This window comes from Saccopteryx bilineata, chromosome 6 (genome assembly GCF_036850765.1).
Source record: "Saccopteryx bilineata isolate mSacBil1 chromosome 6, mSacBil1_pri_phased_curated, whole genome shotgun sequence".
Classification (NCBI taxonomy): domain Eukaryota; kingdom Metazoa; phylum Chordata; class Mammalia; order Chiroptera; family Emballonuridae; genus Saccopteryx; species Saccopteryx bilineata.
In genome coordinates, this window is record NC_089495.1 from 111498947 (window position 1) to 111524345 (window position 25399).

The following is a 25399-nucleotide window of genomic DNA, read 5'->3' on the forward strand; positions in this document are numbered from 1 at the left end:
AGTTGGAGGACAACTGGAATGAAGGCATGACAGCAGAGAAGAAAAAAGAAAAGAGACTCAAAAAGTCAGAGGAAACTCTTAGAGAGCTCTGTGACAACATGAAGAGAAGTAACATACTCATTATAGAGGTTCCTGAAGAAGAAGAGAAAGAACAAGGGATAGAGACTTTGTTCAAGCATATCATAGCTGAAAACTTCCCTAAATTAATGCAAGAGAAACTCTCACAAGTTCAAGAAGCACAGGACATCCATTAAGAGAAACCCAAAGAAACCTACACCAAGAAACATCATAATTAAAATACCAAAGCTAAGTGATAAAGAGAAAATATTAAAAGCTGCTACAGAAAAAAAGGCTATCACCTACAAAGGAGCCCCCATAAAGATGACATCAGACTTCTCAACAGAAACACTTGAGGCCAGAAGAAAATGGCAAGAAATATTCAAAGTAATGCAGAACAAGAACCTACAACCAAGACTACTTTATCCAGCAAGGCTATCATTTAAAATTGAAGGAGAAATAAAGTTTCCCAGACAAAAAAAAAACAAAACTCAGGGACTTCATTACAACCAAACCAGTGCTACAGGAAATGCTAAGGGGCATGGTGTAAACAGATCAAAGTGGGAAAAGAATATAGCAAAAGAGGAATACAGCTTTAAAGAATAAAATGGCAATAAACAACTACATATCAATAATAACCTTAAATGTAAATGGATTAAATGATCCAATCAAAAGACATAGGGTAGCTGCATGGATAAGAAAACAGGGCCCATACATATGCTGTCTACAAGAGACACACCTTAAAACAAAAGCTGCACATAGGCTGAAGGTAAAAGGATGGAAAAAAATATTTCAGGCAAATGGAAATGAAAAAAAAAGTTGGGGTAGCAATACTTATATCAGACAAAATGGACTTTAAAACAAGAATATAGTAGATAAGGCCACTACATAATGATAAAGGTAGCAATCCAACAGGAAGATATAACTATTATAAATATCTACGCACCTAATATAGGAGCACCTAAATATATAAAGCAGACTTTGATGGATTTTAAAGGGCGAGATCAACAACAATATTATAATAATAGGGGATTTCAATACCACACTAACATCACTAGATAGATCCTCAAGAAAGAAAATTAACAAAGGAACAGCAGACTTAAAAGACATACTAGATCAACTTGATTTAATAGATATCATCAGAACCGTTCACCCTAAAGCAGCACAATATACATTCTTTTCAAGTGCTCATGGTATATTCTATAGGATAGACCACATGTTAGGGCACAAAAGTGGTCTCAACAAATTTAAGAAGATTGAAATCATATCAAGCACTTTCTCTGATCACAATGGCATGAAACTAGAAATCAACCACAACAGATAAGCTCAAAAATTCTCAAACACATGGAAACTAAATAGCAGGTTGTTAAATAATGAATGGATTAAGAATGAGATCAAAGAAGATATAAAAAAATTCCTAGAAACGAATGATAATGAGCATACAACAACTCAAAATTTATGGGACACAGCAAAAGCAGTACTGAGAGGGAAGTTCAAAGCACTACAGGCACACTTTAAGAAGCTAGAAAAAGCTCAAATAAACAACTTAACCCTGCATCTAAAAGAACTAGAAAAAGAACAGCAAGTAAAGCCCAAATGTAGTAGAAGGAAGGAAATAATAAAGATCAGAACAGAAATAAATGACATAGAGACTAAAGAAACAGTACAGAAGATCAATGAAACTAGGAGCTGGTTCTTTGAAAAGGTAAACAAGATTGATGAACCTTTAACTAGACTCACCAAGAAAAGAGAGAGAGGACTCAAATAAATAAAATTAGAAATGAGAGGGGAGAAATAACAACTGACACAACAGAAATACAAAATATTGTAAGAAAATACTATGAAGAACTATATGCCAAAAAGCTAGACAACCTAGATGAAATGGACAAATTCCTTGAAACATACAATCTTCCAAAAATCAATCTGGAAGAATCAAAACCTAAACAGACCAATTACAACAAATGAGATTGAAACAGTTATCAAAAAACTCCTAACAAACAACAGTCCGGGGCCTGATGGCTTCACAAGTGAATTCTACCAAATATTCAAAGAAGAAATAACTCCTATCCTCCTCAAGCTATTTCAAAAAATTCAAGAGGAAGGAAGACTTCCAAGCTCCTTTTATGAGGTGAGTATAATTCTAATTCCAAAACCAGGCAAAGACAACACAAAGAAAGAAAATTATAGGTCAATATCCCTGATAAATATAGGTGCTAAAATCCTCAACAAAATATTAGCAAACCAGATCCAGCAATATATGGAAAGAATCATACACCATGATCAAGTGGGATTTATTCTAAGGCAAGGCTGATACAATATTTGCAAATCAATCAATGTGATTCATCACATAAACAAAAGGAAGGAGAAAAACCACATGATAATTTCAATAGATGCGAAAAAAGCATTTGATAAAATCCAGCACCATTCATGATCAAAACTCTCACCAAAGTGGGAATATAGGAAACATACCTCAAAATTATAAAAAGCCATCTATGACAAAACCATAGCCAACATCATACTCAATGGGCAAATATTAACAGCAATCCCCTTAAGATCAGAAACAAGGCAGAGGTGCCCCATTTCACTACTCTTATTCAACATAGTCCTGGAAGTCCTAGCCACAGCAATCAGACATGAAAAAGAAATAAAAGGCATTCAAGTTGGAAAAGAAGAAGTAAAACTATAATTATTTGCAGATGATATGATATTGTATATAGAAAACCCTAAAGTCTCAGTCAAAAAACTACTGGACCTGATAAATGAATTCAGCAAAGAGGCAGGATATAAAATTAATACTCAGAAATCAGAGGCATTTTTATACACCAACAATGCACAGTCAGAAAGAGAAGTTAAGGAAACAACCCCCTTCACTATTACAACCAAAAAAACAAAGTACCTAGGAGTAAATTTAACCAAGGAGACTAAAGCCTTGTACTCAGAAAATTATAAAATATTGATAAAAGAAATCAAGGAAGATACAAACAAGTGGAATCATATACCGTGCTTATGGTTAGGAAGAATAAACATCATTAAAATGTCTATATTACTCAAAGCAATTTATAAATTCAATGCAATACCAATCAAAATACCAATGACATACTTTAAAGATATAGATCACATATTCCAAAAATTTATATGGAACCAAAAGAACATGAATAGCCTCAGCAATCTTAAAAAAGAAGAATAAAGGGGGAGGTATCACACTTTCTGATATCAAGCTATACTACAAGGCCATTGTACTCAAAACAGCCTAGTACTGGCATAAGAACAGGCACATAGATCAATGGAACAGAACGGAAAACCCAAAAATAAACCCACAGCTCTATGGACAACTGACATTTGACAAAGGAGGTAAGGGCATACAATGGAATAAAGACAGCCTCTTCAACAAATGGTTTTGGGAAAATTGGACAGCAACCTGCAAAAAAATGAAACTAGACCACCAACTTACACCATTCACAAACAAACTTAAAATGGATAAAAGACTTAAATGTAAGTCATGAAACCATAAGCATCTTAGAACAAAACATAGGCAGTAAACTCTTCGACATCTCTCACAGCGATATATTTGCTGATTTATCTCCACGGGCAAGGGAAATAAAAAACAGGATAAACAAATGGGACTATATCAAACTATAAAGCTTTTGCACAGCCAAAGACAATAAGAACAGAAAAAAAAGACAAACTACACAATGGGAGAACATATTTGACAGTACGTCTGGTAAGGGGTTAATAACCAAAATTTAGAGGAGTGACGTCACGGAAATGGCGCCGTGAGCAGCGCGTCCGACAGCTCTCCCCTAAATCACAACAAATTTATCAACTAGAGACAAAAAAATTTATCCTCGGAGCATTCCGGAGTTCCACACAAACTGATAGCGAAAGGACTGTTATCACTTGAATCTGAAAGATGAGGGTGTGGAGGAATCGACCACAGGGACGTTCTTTCAAACCGCAAGGAAGTGCGCCTGTGGTGAGTCAGCCCATATACTTGGGAACCGCGAGCCGCCACCGCGAGCCGCCACCGCAAGCCGCCGCGAGCCCCCGCGAGCCGCCGCCGCGAGCGGCCGCCACAAGCAGCCGCGCACGCGCCCGGTCCGGTTGAGCACCGCTGACGTTCCCAGCGGCCCGCACACTGCGAGTGGGGGTCGCCGGCCACCAGTGCCCGGAGCGACCCATTCGCGCGCGTGCCTTGGGCATTCCACGCGCCCAGGGCGCCCTGCTGGCCCGCACACCCAGGGGGCTCCATTATCCTGCGCCTGGTGCGGTCCAGCCGCCAGCGGCGGGGCGAGCAGGAGAGGCTTGGGAGATTCTCTCCATGGGCGGGGCACCTCACCCAGCCATTCAAGCTAACAATCAAGCGTTGGGGGAGGGGCGCGCGCAGGGCAGCCTAAAATACCTTCGGAAGCACAGCTGCGACCCAATCACTGAAATTAGCTTAACCCATAAAATCTGCGCACCCTCGGTTCTAATTGATAAGATCTCTCTCAGTTCAGCGATCCAAGACAAGAGGCGTGATATTTTTTAGTGCCTCTCGCTAAAGGGGGCGGGGGCAACTTCTGATTGATAGAGCCTCCATATTCAGGGATAAACGCTAACAAGAAGGACTTGGCAGATAATAAGGTCTATACTACACTAGTCGTAAGCAGAGACTAGTGCCTCTTCTTCCCTGCAAAAACAGGCTACAAAGTGTAGAAAGCCTGGGTTGAGAGGTCCAACTAAATGATAGGCGCTGAACAGTCACCTTGATAACAATTGACTCCCACCCCCGCCTGATTACACTGGAGGCCCTGACTGTCAGAGCCTTCCCCAAAGCCTTGCACTGAGTGGGGATAGAGTGGGGATTTCCCAGCTCTTTGAGCCTCTTACTCCCCAGGCAGAAGCAGTTGCAGCCTTATAGCTGGGTCACCAGGCTGCTAATTCAGAAAGGGGGGGACTAGGAGAGAGAATCCAGGAAAGCAAACTCTCTCATCGTTGGACCCTGCAAACGCCAACAAGCCTTTACTTCCAGCAAGACTAAAGCCAATTATATGACATTGCCATAGAATCCCATCAACTGCAAATCCCTACCTAAGAGTGACACAGGGGCAGAGCCTGGGGTACACAGTCACCGAACAGGGAGAGGGAGAGAAAAGAAAAAGCAAGAAGTTAACCTCTCAAAATCAAAAAAAACCCACAGACTTTACAACTTGATCCACTAATTTTTTGTTGTTATTGTTGTTTGTTTCTTCTATCTTTTTGCCTTTATTTCCTCCACCTCGGTCCTTCTATTCTCTGCCCATCTTATGCTTCCCCTTTCTTGAACTACACTACCCATGAGTGTTGCATTTTATTTTTCTTCTTCATCCTCACCCTCCTTTAAGGTTATACTCCAAAACACTTAACTCTCACTCTCTCCTCTTTTGTTTGTTTTTTTTTTTGTCTTGCTTTATTTTGTTTTTTTCTCTTCCTATTTTATTTCTTCCTTCGTTTTTCTCTTTTTCTTATTTTTTCCTTTCTATTCATTTTTTCTTTTCTCATTGTACTTTCCTCCTATATAATCCTCAATCACGAACAAATTAGTTAATTTGGGACTCAAGGCTTTTTTTTTGGCTTTATTTCTCTTTTTTGCTTTTGTTTTTATTTTTTTCTTGTTTGTTTATTTTTGTGGCATTTTGGGTCCTCCCAACCCAAGGTCTCCATTGTATTTAGTCTTCGCTCCACTTAATACAACAGATTTTTACTTATTATTTTTATTTTTTCTTCTTTATTATTCTTTTTTGGTCCTTTTTTCTGGTTCCCTCTTATCCCTCTCATTATATCTCTTAGTTGACCATCACTTACAAGCAAATCATCTTATGCTTGTCTAAGATTTTCTTCCTTTTTTTTTTTTTTTTTTTTGCATTTAGTAGGTCCCTACTCCCTTTTTTTTGCCCCTTGAACTCTTCACCCCAAATCAGGCCCTCCATTATAGGCACGATATTTCCCTGAGGAGGGGAGAGGAGGGAAAGAGAAGAGAGAAAAAAAGGGGGAAATAATAAATTATTACTGTTTTTTTTTGTGGGGTGTTTTACCTTTTTTTTTTTTTTCTTTTTACTCTTTATTAATTCTAATTAGTGCTATCAATAAGACCACCCTCAGATGCCGATAAGAAAGAGGAAATCGAATATTATGGATACAAAAGAAAGAGAGGTAACACAAATAGATGTGGAAAAATCTATGGAGAAAAGACTTAACATATTGGAAGCCTTGGAGCTAAATGACAGAGAATTTAAAATAGAAATCTTAAAAATACTCAGAGATATACAAGAAAACACAGAAAGGCAATATAGGGAGATCAGAAAACAACTCAATGAACACAAAGAATATATTACCAAGGAAATTGAAACTATAAAAACAAATCAAACAGAAATGAAAAACTCAATTCACGAGCTGAAAAACGAGGTAACAAGCTTAGCTAACAGAACAGCCCAGATTGAAGATAGGATTAGTGAAATAGAAGACAAACAACTTGAGGCACAACAGAGAGAAGAAGAAAGAGACTCAAAAATAATAAAAAACGAGAAAGCCCTACAGGAATTGTCTGACTCCATCAGAAAGAATAACATAAGAATAATAGGTATATCAGAGGGAGAAGAGAAAGAAAATGGAATGGAGAATATACTCAAACAAATAATAGACGAGAACTTCCCAAGCCTGTGGAAGGAACTAAAGCCTCAAATTCAAGAAGCAAACAGAACACCAAGTTTTCTTAACCCCAACAAACCCACTCCAAGGCACATCATAATAAAGATGACACAAACCAATGACAAAGAAAAAATTCTCAAGGCAGCCAAGGAAAAGAAGAGTACAACATATAAAGGAAGGCCTATTAGATTATCATCAGATTTCTTAGCAGAAACTCTACAAGCTAGAAGAGAGTGGACCCCAATATTTAAAACCCTGAAAGAGAGGAACTTTCAGCCAAGAATACTATACCCATCAAAGCTATCCTTCAAGTATGAAGGAGATATAAAAACATTCACAAATACAGAAAAGATGAGAGAATTTATCAACAGAAAGCCCCCACTCCAGGAAATACTAAAGGGGGTTTTCCAACCAGATTCAAAGAACAAAAGAAAACAACACCACAAGTAACAGCTCCACCAAGAACACAATAAAACCAAACTTAAATTGTGACAACAAAGGAAAAAAAGGGGGGAGAGGATGGAGATTAACAGTAGCAAAGGATGATGAAGTGCAGAAATACATATAAGATAGGGTACTACAATGAATATGGTAGGTACCCTTTTCATTACTTAATGGCAACCACCCTTAAAAAAACCACCACAAAAACACTTGACTTAAAAAAGGTAGCAACAGAGGAAAGAAGTATGGAACACAAACAAAAACAAATGATAGAAAAAAAAAGAGAAGAATCAAACTAGATACAAAACTTACAGAAAGCAATTTATAAAATGGCAGTAGGGATCCCACAAGTGTCAATAATTTCACTAAATGTAAATGGATTAAACTTACCAATAAAAAGACACAGAGTAGCAGAATGGATTAAAAAAGAAAATCCAACTATATGCTGCCTACAAGAAACACATCTAAGCAACAAGGATAAAAACAAATTCAAAGTGAAAGGCTGGAAAACAATACTCCAAGCAAACAACACCCAAAAAAAAGCAGGCGTAGCAATACTCATATCTAATAATGCTGACTACAAGACAGAAAAAGTACTCAGAGACAAAAATGGTCATTTCATAATGATTAAGGGGAAGTTGAATCAAGAAGACATAACAATCCTTAATATATATGCACCAAACCAAGGAGCACCAAAATATATAAGACAGCTACTTATTGACCTAAAAACAAAAACTAACAAAATACAATCATACTTGGAGACCTCAATACACCGCTGACGGCTCTAGATCGGTCATCCAAACAGAGAATCAATAAAGATATAGTGGCCTTAAACGAAATACTAGAACACCTGGATATGATAGACATCTACAGGACACTTCATCCCAAAGCGACAGAGTATACATTTTTCTCTAGTGTACATGGAACATTCTCAAGAATTGACCATATGTTGGGCCACAAAGACAATATCAGCAAATTTAGAAAAATTGAAATTGTACCAAGCATATTTTCTGATCATAAAGCCTTGAAACTAGAATTCAACTGCAAAAAAGAGGGGGAAAAACCCACAAAAATGTGGAAACTAAACAACATACTTCTAAAAAATGAATGGGTCAAAGAAGAAATAAGTGCAGAAATCAAAAGATATATACAGAGAAATGAAAATGAAAATACGACATATCAGAATCTCTGGGATGCAGCAAAAGCAGTAATAAGAGGAAAGTTCATATCACTTCAGGCCTATATGAACAAACAAGAGAGAGCCGAAGTAAACCACTTAAATTCACACCTTAAGGAACTAGAAAAAGAAGAACAAAGACAACCCAAGACCAGCCGAAGAAAGGAGATAATAAAAATCAGAGCAGAAATAAATGAAATAGAGAACAGAAAAACTATAGAAAAAATCAATAAAACAAGGAGCTGGTTCTTTGAAAAAATCAACAAAATTGACAAACCCTTGGCAAGACTCACCAAGGAAAAAAGACACAGGACTCAAATAAATAAAATCCAAAATGAAAGAGGAGAGATCACCACAGACATCATAGATATACAAAGAATTATTGTAGAATACTATGAAAAATTATATGCCACCAAATACAACAATCTAGAAGAAATGGATAAATTCCTAGAACAATACAACCTTCCTAGACTGAGTCATGAAGAAGCAGAAAGCCTAAACAGACCAATCAGCAGGGAGGAAATAGAAAAAACTATTAAAAATCTCCCCAAAAATAAAAGTCCAGGCCCAGACGGTTATACTAGTGAATTCTATCAAACATTCAAAGAAGACTTGGTTCCTATTCTACTCAAAGTCTTCCAAAAAATTGAAGAAGAAGCAATACTGCCAAACACATTTTATGAGGCCAACATAACCCTCATACCAAAACCTGGCAAGGATGGCACAAAGAAAGAAAACTACAGACCAATATCTCTAATGAATACAGATGCTAAAATACTAAACAAAATACTGGCAAACCGAATACAACAACATATTAAAAAAATAATACATCATGATCAAGTGGGATTCATCCCAGAATCTCAAGGATGGTTCAACATACGCAAAACGGTTAACGTAATACACCATATCAACAAAACAAAGAACAAAAACCACATGATCTTATCAATAGATGCAGAAAAGGCTTTTGAGAAAATACAACACAATTTTATGTTTAAGACTCTCAACAAAATGGGTATAGAAGGAAAATATCTCAACATGATAAAGGCCATATATGATAAACCATCAGCCAACATCCTATTAAACGGCATAAAACTGAGGACTTTCTACCTTAAATCAGGAACAAGACAGGGTTGTCCACTCTCTCCACTCTTATTCAACGTGGTGCTAGAAGTTCTGGCCAGAGCAATCAGACAAGACAAAGAAATAAAAGGCATCCATATCGGAAAAGAAGAAGTAAAGCTATCACTTTTTGCTGATGATATGATCCTATACATCGAAAACCCGAAGGACTCCACAAAAAGATTATTAGAAACAATAAACCAATACAGTAACGTCGCAGGATACAAAATTAACATACAAAAGTCCATAGCCTTTCTATATGCCAACAATGAAATATTAGAAAACGAACTCAAAAAAATAATCCACGATTGCAACAAAAAAAAATAAAATACCTAGGAATAAACATAACAAAGAACGTAAAGGACCTATATAATGAAAATTACAAAGCATTGTTAAGGGAAATCGAAAAAGATACAATGAGATGGGAAAATATTCCTTGTTCTTGGATAGGAAGAATAAATATAATCAAAATGGCCATATTACCCAAAGCAATATACAAATTTAATGCAATTCCCATCAAAATCCCTATGAGATTTTTTAAAGAAATGGAACAAAAAATCATCAGATTTATATGGAACTATAAAAAACCCCGAATAGCCAAAACAATCCTAAGGAAAAAGAATGAAGCTGGGGGCATTACAATACCTGACTTTAAACTATATTATAGGGCCACGATAATCAAAACAGCATGGTATTGGCAAAAAAATAGACACTCAGACCAATGGAACAGAATAGAAAGCCCAGAAATAAAACCACATATATATGATCAAATAATCTTTGATAAAGGGGCCAACAACACACAATGGAGAAAAGAAAGCCTCTTCAACAAATGGTGTTGGGAAAACTGGAAAGCCACATGCAAAAGAATGAAACTCGACTACAGCCTGTCCCCGTGTACTAAAATTAATTCAAAATGGATCAAAGACCTAAATATAAGACCTGAAACAATAAAGTACATAGAAGAAGACATAGGTACTAAAATCATGGACCTGGGTTTTAAAGAACATTTTATGAACTTGACTCCAATGACAAGAGAAGTGAAGGCAAAGATAAATGAATGGGACTACATCAGAATTAAAAGTTTTTGCTCAGCAAGAGAAACTGATATCAAAATAAACAGACAGCCAACTATATGGGAACTGATATTTTCAAACGACAGCTCAGATAAGGGCCTAATATCCAAAATTTACAAAGAACTCATAAAACTCAACAACAAACAAACAAACAATCCAATAAAAAAATGGGAAGAGGACATGAACAGACACTTCTCCCAGGAAGAGATACAAATGGCCAACAGATATATGAAAAGATGCTCAGCTTCATTAGTTATTAGAGAAATGCAAATCAAAACTACAATGAGATACCACCTCACTCCTGTTAGATTAGCTGTTATCAACAAGACGGGTAATAGCAAATGTTGGAGAGGCTGTGGAGAAAAAGGAACCCTCATTCACTGTTGGTGGGACTGTAAAGTAGTACAACCATTATGGAGGAAAGTATGGTGGTTCCTCAAAAAACTGCAAATAGAACTACCTTATGACCCAGCAATCCCTCTACTGGGTATATACCCCAAAACCTCAGAAACATTGATACGTGAAGACACATGTAGCCCCATGTTCATTGCAGCACTGTTCACAGTGGCCAAGACATGGAAACAACCAAAAAACCCTTCAATAGAAGACTGGATAAAGAAGATGTGGCACATATACACTATGGAATACTACTCAGCCATAAGAAATGATGACATCGGATCATTTACAGCAAAATGGTGGGATCTTGATAACATTATAAGGAGTGAAATAAGTAAATCAGAAAAAAACAAGAACTACATGATTCCATACATTGGTGGAACATAAAAATGAGACTAAGAGACATGGACAAGAGTGTGGTGGTTACCAAGGGTGGGGGGGGGGGGAGGGAGGACATGGGAGGGAGGGAGGGAGAGAGTTAGGGGGAGGGGGAGGGGCACAGAGAACTAGATAGAGGGTGACGGAGGACAATCTGACTTTGGGCGAGGGGTTTGCAAAATAATTTGATGACAAAATAACCTAGACATGTTTTCTTTGAATATATGTACCCTGATTTATTAATGTCATCCCATTACCATTAATAAAAATTTATTAAAAAAATAAAATAAAATAACCAAAATTTATAAAGAACTTGTAAATCTCAACACCAGAAAGACAAACAGTCCAATCAAAAAATAGGCTAAAGAAATGAATAGACACTTCTCCAAAGAGGACATACAGATGGCCAATAGGCTTATGAAAAAATGCTCAACATCACTAATTATTAGAGAAATGCAATTAAAACCACAATGAGATATTATCTCACACCGGTCAGAATGGCGCTCATCAACAAAACAACACAGAATAAGTGCTGGTGAGGATGTGGAGAAAAGGGAACCCTGCTGGTGGGAATGCAGACTGGTGCAGCCTCTGTGGAAAACAGTATGGAGATTCCTCAAAAAATTAAAAATCGAACTGCCTTTTGACCCAGCCATCCCACTTTTAGGAATATACCCCAAGGACACCATGGAACGGTTCCAGAAGAAGAAATGCACCCCCATGTTTATGGCAGCATTGTTCACAATAGCGAAGATCTGGAAACAGCCCAAGTGTTCGTCAGAGGACGAGTGGATTAAAAAGCTTTGGTACATATATACTATGGAGTACTACTCAGCCATAAGAAATGATGACATCGGATCATTTACAATAACATGGATGGAACTTGATAACATTATACGGAGTGAAATAAATAAATCAGAAAAAACTAAGAACTATATGAACCCATACATAGATGGGACATAAAAATCAGACTCAGAGACATGGACAAGAATGTGATAGTAACAAGGGTGGAGTGGAGGGGTGCGGAGGGAGCGAGGAAGTAGAGGGAGGGGGTAGGGGGAGGGGAGGGGCACAAAAAAAACCAGATAGAAGGTGACAGAAGACAGTTTGACTTTGGGTAAGGGGTATGCAGCATAATCAAATGTCAAAATAATCTGGAGATGTTTTCTCGGAACATATGTACCCTGATTTATCAATGTCACTGCATTAAAATTAATAAAAATAAGATTAAAAAATTGCACATATGAAAAAAGTCTCAAAGATTCACAAACCCCATGTAGACAGTAGCTGATCTTGGTGTTCCCTATATCTCCTGAGTGACCCCAGGCCTGACACTGGGGTCAAATGTGAATCTAGACTATCCTGGTGAATACCACTAACTCTGTAGCCTGCTCCCAGTGACTTCCTGAGATCCAGCCCTAATCAACTCATGCATTGCCCATGGCTGTTTTAGTAGATGTGTTTTGTGGGCAAATGGTATGTGGGGGCTGGCCTCAGTGTACTCTGTGCATCTTTCTGAGCAGCACCAGGCCTGTGACTGGTGGCTGCCAGCCTTGGTTTGCAGTGTGGCTTCTTCTAAGCACCTTTGAAACCAGCACAGGCAGCTGCCAACTGCATATCTCTTTGTAGCTCCTACCAAGTAGCCCCTGGATGTACAGCCATTGGCTGAACCTGGCATGCACCTGAGCATCTTCCAGGGGGCTCTTGAACCAGCAAACCTGGTGGGCAGTTTCAGACCAAAACAGAGTAACACCACATTTGCCTCAAAAGTGGTTTCAGCAGAAACCAGAGTTCCACTGGGGTGAATTCTGCTCCATAAGTTTAGGCCTTCCACAATAGCGCATTGGCTACAGTCACAGCCAGTCCTCAAATGAGTTAGCCTGAAGGCTAAACCCACCAACTGACATGTCAAAAGGAATCAAGGGACAACTCACACAAGGGACACTCCAGGAGTACCTGGCTCCAGTGATCAGGGGACTGTACAACTGGGCCTCACAGAACACCTACTCACAGATCAACCTGCTAATATGAAGAGATGTAGAAGATCTACCTACATAGAAACAAACACAGGGAGGCAGCTAAAATGAGGGCTGTGTTTCAAATGAAAGAGCAGAAAAAAACTCCAAAGAAAATAAACAAAATGGAGTCAAGCAACCTACCAGATACAGAGTTCAAAACACTGGTTATAAGGACGAACTTAGGGAAAGAACAGATAAACTCAGTGACAACAAACAAAATGATAGGAAACATAAAAGATGTAGAAACCATAGAAAAGACCAGTCAGAGTGAAACATACAAGGAATCAACAACAGAAGCAGAAGATTAAAACAGTGATTTACAAGACAAGGTAGAGGAAAACACTCGAAACAATAAAGAGCAAAGGGAAAAAAAAAATGAAAATAGTTTACAAGACTTCTGGACATCAAGTGTAATAACATTTGCATCATAAGGGTACCAAAAGAAGAGAAAGAACAAGGAATTGAAAACCTACTTGTATAAATAATAACAGAAACCTCCTTAACCAGGCAAATGAAAGAGACATACAAGTCCAGGAAGCCCAGAGTTCCAAACAAGATGAATCTAAAAAGGCCCACATCAACACGCATCAAAACTCAACTGCCAAAATTAAAGACAGACAGAATCATAAAAGCATCAAGAGAAAAGCAATTCATTATCTACAAGGAGGCTCCCACAAGACTGTCAGCTTATTTCTAGCCAGAAATGTTGAAGGCCAGAAGGGATTGGCATGAAATATTCCAAGTGATAAAAAGCAAGCACCTACAACCAAGACTATTCTACCCAGAGAGGTTATCATTTAGAATCAAAGGAGAGATAAAGAACTTCCCCTGCCTGACCAGGAAGTGGCGCAGTGGATAGAGCGTCAGACTGGGATGCGGAAGGACCCAGGTTCGAGACCCTGAGCTTGCCAGCTTGAGCACGGGCTCATCTGGTGTAAGCAAAGCTCAGCAGCTTGGACCCAACGTTGCTGGTTACTCGGTCTGCTGAAGGCCCACAGTCAAGGCACATATGAGAAAGCAATCAATGAACAACTAAGGTGTCACAATGAAAAAACAGATGATTGATGCTTCTTATTGCTCTCCATTCCTGTCTGTCTGTCCCTATCTATCCCTCTCTCTGACTCTCTCTCTCTGTCTCTGTAAAAAAAATAAAAAATAAAAAAAGAACTTCCCAGAGAAGAAGCTAAAGGAATTCATCACCACCAAACCAGTACAAAAAGAAAAAATGTTAAAGGGACTACTTAAAGAGGAAGGGATGGGGAAAAATATCACAAATATGAATAATAAAATAGCAATAACTACATACCTATTAATAATAGCTATATACGCTAGTCTCAAATAATTAGCCTCACCAGCTACTTTTTCCAAGCAAGTGTCCAATAATAAAGAATTATGTACTTGGCTCTTCATGAAGGTCATGGAACTGATTGTCATCAATACCTTGTTATTAATGAACAATTGATTGTGTTCTGTTATGAGCCCTGTGTTAAATGGACTGACCACAAATTTTGCTGACTTCTTGAAAGGTTCTAAACCACTTGCCGTCTCTTAGCTACCTATTAATTCTTCACCCTAGACTTATTTAATCCACTTAGAGCAGCAGTTCTCAACCTGTGGGTCGCGACCCCAGTGGGGTCGCCTAAAGCCATCGGAAAATACATAATGCATATCAGGTATTTACATTCCAAATCATAACTGTAGCAAAATTACAGTTATGAAGTAGCCACCAAAATTATTTTTTGGTTTGGGGTCACCACAACATGAGGAACTGTATTGCGGGGTCACAGCATTAAAAAGGTTGAGAAGCACTGACTTAGAGAGTGGTTCAAAATGGAAAATATTCCCATTATATTACTACAACAGTCCTACTCACCGATGTTCCAACAGCAATCAAAACTGAATGACAACAGTAAAGCACACACAACACGCACAGGGGACAGACCTACAGCACCCAGCTCAGGTGAACAAGGAGCCTGTGCCACGAGGCTCCACAGCACACCTACTACATCAGGCCACTCTTCCAAGACTGAGATACTGAGCAGCTCTGCCTAGTACGCAGAAGGAAACACAGAGATACTTCCCAAATGAGGAGACAAAGAAATATGTCCCACCTGAAGGAACAGGGTGAAAAAAGAACCGAACAAAATAATAAAAAAATGGAAGCAAGCCATCTGTGAGAGACAGAGTTCAAACCATTTGTTTCAATGATGCTCAGTGTACTTAGAAGAAAGAATAGATGATCTCAGTGAGGACTTCAATAACAACAACAGAAGAAAAGTACAAAACATAAAAAGAATGCGTCAGAAATAAAAAATACAGTAACTCAAATACTAAATAGACTGGATGGATCAACAGAATAACAGAAGAAGCAGAGGAAGAAAACCAATTTGGTAGACAAAGTAGAAGAAAATATCAAATCAAAACAGAAAAATGGGAAAATAAGCTGAGGGTAGTTTAGGGGACCTCTGGGACACTATCAAACCTAACAACATTCGCATTCTAGGAATACCAGAAGAAGAAAATAGAGAACAAGTGATTGAAAACCTATCTGGGCCCTGGCCGGTTGGCTCAGCGGTAGAGCGTCGACCTGGCGTGCGGGGGACCCGGGTTCGATTCCCAGCCAGGGCACATAGGAGAAGCACCCATTTGCTTCTCCACCCCCCCCTTCCTCTCTGTCTCTCTCTTCCCCTCCCGCAGCCGAGGCTCCATTGGAGCAAAGATGGCTCGGGCGCTGGGGATGGCTCCTTGGCCTCTGCCCCAGGCGCTAGAGTGGCTCTGGTCGCGGCAGAGCGACACCCCGGAGGGGCAGAGCGTCGCCCCTGATAGGCGTGCCAGGTGGATCCCGGTCGGGCGCATGTGGGAGTCTGTCTGACTGTCTCTCCCCGTTTCCAGCTTCAGAAAAATACAAAAAAAAAAAAAAGAAAACCTATCTGAAGAAATCATGACTATAAACGCCCTGAACTTGATGAAGAAAATAGACATATATGTCCGGGAAGTACAGAAGTTTCAAAACAAATTGAACCTAAAGAGGCCCACACCCAAGAATAACATAAGTAAGATGCCAGAAGTTCAAGAGAGAGACCCCTAAAAACAGCAAGAGAAAGACAATTAGTTACCTACAGGGAAGTGCTTATAAGATTGTCAGCTGATTTCTCAAAAGAAACTTTACTGGCATAAATATTCAAAGGACCTATAAACAAGTATCCACTATGCAGCAAGGCTATCATATAGAGTCAAAGATAAAGACCTTCCCAAACAAGGAAAAGCTCAAGGAGTTCATCACTACCAAACCAGTATTACAAGAGATGTTAAAGCAACTCCTTTAAGAGGAAGAACAAAAAGACCGAATATGTGAATAATACAATGAAAATAACTACATACCAATCAATATGAAATTGCTTTAATTGGAGATGGATTAAATGCCCCCATCAAAAGACATATGAATGGATAAGCCCTATAATATATTTATGTTGTCTACTAGAGACATACTTCAAATCAAAAGACATACACACCCTGAAAGTAAAGGGATAAAAACGGTTATGAAAAAGGACCGGGTAGAAATACTTTTTTAACTGGCATTTATTGGGGTGACCCTGGTTAATAAAATTAAACAGCTTTCAGGTGCACAATTCTACAACATATTTCTGTACACCTATTGTGTGTTCACCACCCCGCCCAAAGTGAAGTCTCTGTCCACCGCCATTTCTTCCCCCACCATTTTCCCAGCAGTCACCTCGCTATTGTTTGTCTAAGTGAAATTTTCTCTTTTTTCGGAGGGGGGGGGATAATCTGTTGCTCAATCTCTCCATCCCCTTCACCCAAATCCCCACCCCCAACAGTTGTCAGCCTACTTTCTATCTTTGAGTCTGTCTAATTTGCTTGTTAGTTTATTTTGTTCATTAGACTCCACAAGTCAGTAAAATTATATGGTATTGGTTGTTCTCTCACTGGTTTATTCCACTTAGCATAATGCTCTCTAGGTCCATGCGTGCTGTCATAAAAGATCAGATTTTATGTCTGATGGCTGAGTAGTAATATAATGTTATAGTAATTAAATATATAGAAATATAAAAAACAAAAATGTGGAAGATACATAAAAGTAGTTAAGATATAATATTAAAATTAATTAAGAAAATTAAAGTTATGCCATCTGGATAGGAGCTAATATAGTGTGTGCAGATGTGATAAACAGACTCTGATTTTCAAGTAGGGCCCAGTTAGTGTGTGTGAAGTTATACATAGATAAGAAGTGGCTTGATGTCATAACTTTGTAAGTTAACATAAATAACAACATATTAAAAAGCGGTTAGATGTAACATTTTAGTAGATTAACATTAAAGGGGTTCCCTGTAAGGAACTTCCAAAAAGGCGGTTTGAGGTGATAATCCTGTAGATTGACACCTGTTAGAAGGCGTTGGCCAGAAAAGGTACTAAAGCTGAGGGGCCCCCCGATTTAGTCGCCCAGACTCCAACATGAACGTGAATTGTCTCCACGCTGCTCTGAGCTCTGACCAAAGACAGCTGAGAGGAGCACGCTGACTGGGCCCCCTTAAGCTGTACCCAGGCACACCAAAAGGATTTGTGAGTAATAAATTGCCTGTGTGATCCTTGAAACTAAAAAAAAAAAAAAAAAAAAAGAAAATATTCCCAAGAATCACAGTCACATTCACCTGTGGTTACCAGTGAATCCAGTCCTTGAAGGGAACTCTGTTACCCTTGAAAAATTCTTACCCTCTCTATCAGTATTAATGGAGGTCATTGTTCCAGTGAGACCATCCCTGAGGTGGACATGTAATCTTGCTAGATCTTTCATCCCGTTCAGTCTAACACACTCTGCATGAGGCTGTAAATGCATAGTTACTTCTTTTTGTGAAAGTTCAATGCCAAAATAGGACTAGAGTTGCTCTTAAAATAAAATTGCAGCCTGACCTGTGGTGGCGCAGTGGATAAAGCGTCAACCTGGAAATACTGAGGTTGCCAGTTCAAAACCCTGGGCTTGCCTGGTCAAGGCACATATGGGAGTTGATGCTTCCTGCTCCTCCCCCCCCCTATAATAAATAAATAAATCTTAAAAAAAAAAATAAAATAAAATAAAATTGCAGAATTACTCTGTTTTTTAGGGACTGACACTCTGCTTAATTTGCTTCATTTCTTTCTATTTTTCCTTTTCCTCACTTTTCACTCAACATTTCTTTATTGAGTGTCTATTATGAGCCAGGCACTGTTGTAAGGGTACAGTAGGGAACAAAATATACAATGATATCCCCAATTGACACTGAAATTAAACACACAGTATTTACAAATAATGGTTAAGTGCTATATAGGCAACAAGGTGAAGGAACAGAGTGTGATGAGGCAGGTGTAGGGTGGAAGTTATCTTTGTAGAGATGTCATTTGAAAAAAAGTCAGATATCAAGCAATCTGGAATTAGAACTTTCTGGGCAGAAAGAATAATAGGCAAGGCACGCAAGCCAGCAACAAGCCTGATGTGATTCACAGAAAGCAGCCAGTGTGGCCAGAAAAAGAGATAAGAAGGAAGGTTGTCATGAGGTCTTAGATGAAGGCAGATACCAGTTCATTCAAAACCATTGGAAGAAGATTGAGTTTTTGAGAATTCATTAGAGAATTTTAAGTTAAAGGGTGACTTAACATGTTTTAAGAGATAGCTGCCTGCTTTGTTGTTGGTGATGCTGTAAGTAGAAGCTAGGAGCCAGGAAAGCAGTGAGGGTGGGTGAGACTACCTGTGAGTGGTGCAGGCATTTGAGAAGTGATATGACACTGTATAAATTTTGGAGAAAGAGGCAAAGGACTTGCCACTTAGTAACGGTACAACCTTGGTCAGGTTAATGCACTTCCCTTGGCCTTAGTTTTCCCATTTGCATAATTGGGATGATACTCATGTACCTATCACATCATATTCTTCTTTAATTGCATTACTATTTACTTCATGTAAAGTGCTTCTAACAATTTAGAGCAAATAGCAATCAATAAGTAAATCAGTCAATACATTTCTATTTTAAAGCTATTATTCTTATTATTGGATATAGAAAGGGAAAAATCAAGGATAACACCTAGGTTGGGAACTGAATGACATAGCTTATTGTCTTTGTGCATAAGTAATACCTTTAGAGTACATTTGAGAAGTGGAAGCCCTTAATCAAATTTTGCTATGCTTTGATGACAAACTGATGACTCACTTAACTTTGCCTCTCTTCGCCTTCTAATCTGTAAATAGGTCACATGCTTCCTACCCCTACGTAATAAACATCAATTAAGATCTGAAATCAGGCCCTGGCCGGTTGGCTCAGCGGTAGAGCGTCGGCCTAGCGTGCGGAGGACCCGGGTTCGATTCCCGGCCAGGGCACACAGGAGAAGCACCCATTTGCTTCTCCACCCCTCCGCCGCGCTTTCCTCCCTGTCTCTCTCTTCCCCTCCCGCAGCCAAGGCTCCATTGGAGCAAAGATGGCCCGGGCGCTGGGGATGGCTCTGTGGCCTCTGCCTCAGGCGCTAGAGTGGCTCTGGTCGCAACCTGGCGACGCCCAGGATGGGCAGAGCATCGCCCCCTGGTGGGCAGAGCGCCGCCCCTGGTGGGCGTGCCGGGTGGATCCCGGTCGGGCGCATGCGGGAGTCTGTCTGACTGTCTCTCCCTGTTTCCAGCTTCAGAAAAAAAAAAAAAAAAAGATCTGAAATCAAATTGCATACTACACCTAACAGTCTGTGTATCTCTCAATAGAGAAGTTATTAGTGAACAAGGTAAAAATATCTGACTTGTGAAAAAATAGATGTGGTTTTCAATCTATGGTTTATAATATGTTCAGTGACTATGCAATTTCAAGTATCTTAGTGTATGTGTTTATTTATATCTAATGTAATGTATAATGAGAACAAAAGAAAAGGGAGAAAACCAGTTATGTTGGAGTATTTTCTGATCAGATCATAAGACTAAAAGACTGATTAAAATTGACACAGAAGCCCTGGCCGGTTGGCTCAGCGGTAAAGCGTCGGCCTAGCATGCGGAGGACCCGGGTTCGATTCCCGGCCAGGGCACACAGGAGAAGCGCCCATTTGCTTCTCCACCCCTCCACCGCGCTTTCCTCCCTGTCTCTCTCTTCCCCTCCCGCAGCCAAGGCTCCATTGGAGCAAAGATGGCCCGGGCGCTGGGGATGGCTCTGTGGCCTCTGCCTCAGGCGCTAGAGTGGCTCTGGTCGCAACATGGCCACGCCCAGGATGGGCAGAGCATCGCCCCCTGGTGGGCAGAGCGTTGCCCCATGGTGGGCGTGCCGGGTGGATCCCGGTCGGGCGCATGCGGGAGTCTGTCTGACTGTCTCTCCCTGTTTCCAGCTTCAGAAAAATGAAAAAAAAAAAAAAAAAAAAATTGACACAGAAAAGACAAGTTCAATGAAAGATCTAGAAGCTTTCTTTACTGTGCACACTAAAAGAATAATTTGAATGTTGTAAAAAGAAAAAGGATTAATGAATACAGAAACCCACGTAATTATCTCAGAAAGGATATTTTGAGTCAATGACCTATTCTTAAAAGTTGTACAGGTTTGGGTCCTAGCTCTAAAGAGCATCTTGGTTGCTTCAAAGTTTTGGCAATTATGAATAAAACTGCTGTTAGGACCCATGTGCAGATTTTTGTGTGGACAAAAGTTTCAGCTCTTTTGGGTAAATAACAGAGTGGGATTGCTGGGTTGTATGGTATGAGTATGCTTAGTTTTGTAAGATACTACCAAAATGTTTTCCAAAGTGACTATAATATTTTGCATTCTGACCACCAATGTATGAGAGTTCCTGTTGTCCCACATCTTTGTTAGCATTTAATATTGTCAATGTGGCCCTGGCCGGCTAGCTCAGTGGCAGAGCATCGGCCTGGTGTGTGGATGTCCCAGGTTTGATTCCTGGTCAGGGTACAGAGGAGAAGCACCCATCTGCTTCTCCACCCCTCCCCCTCTCACTTCTCTCTCTCTTTCTCTCTCTGTCTCTTTCTCTCTCTCTCTCTCTCTCTCTCCCCCCCCCCTCTTCCTGTACCAAAGCTCAATTGAAGCGAGTTGGCCTTGGAAACTGAGGATTGCTCCATGGCCTCTGCCTCAGACACTGAGGAGACCGGTTGCTGAGCAACAGAGCAATGCCATAGATGGGCAAAACTTCACCCCCTAGAGTGCTTGCCAGGTGGATCCCAGTCAGGTCACATGCAGGAGTCTGTCTCTCTGCCTCCCCTCCTCTCACAAAATAAAAATATTTTTTTAAAAGTATTGTCTGTGTTTCAGATTGGGCCTTTCTAATGGGTTTGTAGTAGTGTCTCATTGTTATTTCCCTGTGGAGTATCATTTTATATGCTTATTTGTCAACAACAAACAAACAAAGAATCCAATAAAAAAATGGGAAGAGGATATGAATAGACACTTCTCCCAGGAAGAAATACAAATGGCCAACAGATATATGAAAAGATGCTCATCTTCTTTAGCTATTAGAGAAATGCAAATCAAAACGGCAATGAGATACCACCTCACACCTGTTCGATTAGCTGTTATTAGCAAGTCAGGTAATAGCAAATGTTGGAGAGGCTGTGGAGAAAAAGGAACCCTCATACACTGTTGGTGGGAATGTAAAGTAGTACAACCATTATGGAAGAAAGTATGGTGGTTCCTCAAAAAACTGCAAATAGAACTACCTTATGACCCAGCAATTCCTCTACTGGGTATATATCCCCAAAACTCAGAAACATTGATACGTAAAGACACATGCAGCCCCATGTTTATTGCAGCATTGTTCACAGTGGCCAGGACATGGAAACAACCAAAAAGCCCATCAATAGATGACTGGATAAAGAAGATGTGGCACATATACACTATGGAATACTACTCAGCCATAAGAAATGATGACATCGGAACATTTACAGCAAAATGGTGGGATCTTGATAACATGATACGAAGCGAAATAAGTAAATCAGAAAAAACCAGGAACTGTATTATTCCATACGTAGGTGGGACATAATACTGAAACTAAGAGACATTGACAAGAGTGTGGTGGTTTCGGGGGGGGGAGGGGGGAATGGGAGAGGGATAGGGGGTGGGGAGGGGCACAAAGAAAACAAGATAGAAGGTGACAGAGGACAATCTGACTTTGGGTGGTGGGTATGCAACATAATTGAACGACAAGATAACCTGGACTTGTTATCTTTGAATATATGTATCCTGATTTATTGATGTCACCCCATTAAAAAAATAAAATTATTAAAAAAAAAAAAAAAGTATTGTCTATGTTTCAGATTGGGCCTTTCTAATGGGTTTGTAGTAGTGTCTCATTGTTATTTCCCTGTGGAGTATCATTTTATATGCTTATTTGTCATCTGTATATTTTCTGTGATAAGGTTTTTTTTATTTGTTTGTTTTTTATTTTTCTGAAGCTGGAAACGGGGAGGCAGTCAGACTCCCGCATGTGCCCGACCGGGATCCACCCGGCATGCCCACCAGGGGGCGATGCTCTGCCCATCTGGGGCGTCGCTCTGTTGCAATCAGAGCAATTCTAGCACCTGAGGCAGAGGCCACAGAGCCATCCTCAGTGCCCGGGCCAACTTTGCTCCAATGGAGCCTTGGCTGTGGGAGGGGAAGAGAGGGACAGAGAGGAAAGAGAGGGGGCAGGGTGGAGAAGCAGATGGGCGCTTCTCCTGTGTGCCCTGGCTGGGAATCGAACCCAGGACTCCTGCACGCCAGGCCAATGCTCTACCACTGAGCCAACTGGCCAGGGCCTGTGATAAGGTTTTTGCTGAGATGTTTAGCTCATTTTTAATGAGCTTGGTTTTTTGTTATTGTTGTTCTGACTTTTTTCAGTCTCAAGACAGTTTCGGCATGTATTTCATTTCACTTGATTGAGTACATCACATTTATAATAGGTATATCAGTTATACATCTGTACACAAGGAACACACACATTGGGAGAAATAACAGAGCCTCCTACAAAATGATCCTGATCTGTGCCTGCTTTCTCTGCCCTTGTTGTGTTTCTAGGTAAGTGTGAAATCGGCTGGGCCTACTACTGCACAGGAGCAGGTGCTGCCACTGCCATGCTTCTGTGCACATGGCTGGCTTGCTTCTCTGGCAAGAAACAGAAGCAGTACCCATACTGAGAAGGAGCCACCAAGAATAAACAGAGGAGAAGATGGGTGGAAGAGGTGTGGAGGTATTGAAGCATCGAGTTACTTTCAACAGGTGAAATAGTGGTTCTGATTCACCCAATGCTAATGAAATGAAACCAATGGAATCAGAAACATTATATAATGTGGAAGGGCTGGACAAGATTTGTAAAAGAAATGAGAGCATGGAATGATAGAAAGAAAGTGGACCAAAGCCTAAAAGCATTGTAGTGGTATTAGGTGTTTCTATTCCACAGAGTATTATTACTGTAGAACATATATGCAGGCAAAAGGAATCTATATATGCAAACAAGAGTTTTGGATTTTTTTTAAGATAAGGACTCAGATAATCAAAAGGGCTAGTAGAAACAGTATTATGTTGGGAAGCAGGGTAACCTGCAGATGTTCCCTGTAGGTCATGGCGCTTCTGAAAGCACACGAGCACATAGAGATATATGCATTCACACACGTGTCCATGCACAAACATATAAATTGTCGCAAGGACCATACATGAGGCTTAGCTGTGCATTTTCCTGTTTTCTTTTTAGTATACTTTTAAAATACTGTATTGTCACTTTATGAAGCATACATTAAACCTAATAAATGGACCAATAAAACACTCTATCAGTATTTTATATATTCTGCATAAACTCTTTATACCCTCAATATGTTTTGAGTGTTTATGCAGACCTTTAGAGGTAAGCCTTTGTATTTCAATATTATTCAAAAATGTGCTATATTTCTCTGAGTAGCTTCTGCTGTGATATTATGAAGTAATGGGGCACATTTCTGTCCGTTTTTCAGTCATTACTCTTGTTTTCTTTTATTATACTGTGCTGTACCACATTTATTTCAATACTCATTTTGTAAAAGACAAAAAAGTGTTATTTTGTTGTCTGTGAATAAATTCTCTCTTTGTTCAATAACTCAATGAGTCATATAGTGTTAATTAAGTTACCTGGCTTGCTTCTTTAAGTTCTTTAAGCTATAGCCTTTCAACTCTAACAATCCTGTAACTTTTTCTTTTCCTTTTAAGGCTTCACATTAATTCACATGATAATTATCGAACCAGGTATTGTTCTAGACATACAAGATATTAACCCTTTGAGTAGTATGAATGTTCATGTATGTCCTTATGCCTCTTGACCATCCAGAGTACGATCGATTTATTTTAAAAATGTGTAAGGTAACATTAAAAAAAGGTAAATGTATGTTCTTCTTGTTTCCATAAATTGGTTATCAAACAAACATGATTGTAAGTTAACAAAACTGTAACTGGAACTAATTTTATTTTTTGAAAAAAAACTCACTCCCAGGGGTCAGTGAGCATGAAAAAAACTCACTACTCCAAGGGTTACAGGTGAGTGTAAAATAATTCCTGTTTTTAACTTAAATTCTTTGCAACCAGAATTCTAACTTCTTATTCATTGCATTTTAATCATGACCAAATTTGAGAGAAGAATTTCATGTTTATTTTGGCTTAAGCTTGAGATGCACTGCATTCAGATAGGGCAGTGAGAGCCAGGTCATACATGGTCCAGGAGGTGTCAGGGCCCAAAGTCTCCTGGACGATGACAAAGTCGTCACAAGCTGTGAGTGACTGCTGCTCCTTCACTTCCTACTTGTGCTATATTTCTTCAGTACTTCTGTGCTGGTGAAGTTCCTCTTTCAGGAATTGTGGCCATTTGAGAAAGATTAGCTTACACTCCTGATCTCAGTCTTAACAAAAAAGAAAGATTTAGACCCTTTCATGACTCCGTGACAGAGCCAAGTGTTACAGGAGCCAAGATTGCATACTGAATAACGGATGGAGTTATTGGCAAAGTTGAGTTATCGTATCAAATCCTTAAAACGTCCATTACAATTAGTTACTAAATGATATACTTTCCATATTTGAAAACTGAGTGTTCCAGCTACTTATACATACAAAACTGTATTT

General features: G+C 39.4%; 1 protein-coding gene across 1 annotated transcript in view; it reads left to right on the forward strand.

Annotated features, from left to right (window-relative positions):
* LHFPL6 (LHFPL tetraspan subfamily member 6) overlaps positions 1–23790 on the forward strand; it is a 307788-nt gene extending 283998 nt beyond the window's left edge. The window contains exon 4 of the mRNA XM_066237020.1: positions 23336–23790. Coding sequence (XP_066093117.1) covers positions 23336–23454 — 119 coding nt within the window. The 3' untranslated portion in view covers positions 23455–23790. The remainder of the gene's footprint in view (positions 1–23335) is intronic.
* Positions 23791–25399: the final 1609 nt, after the last annotated feature.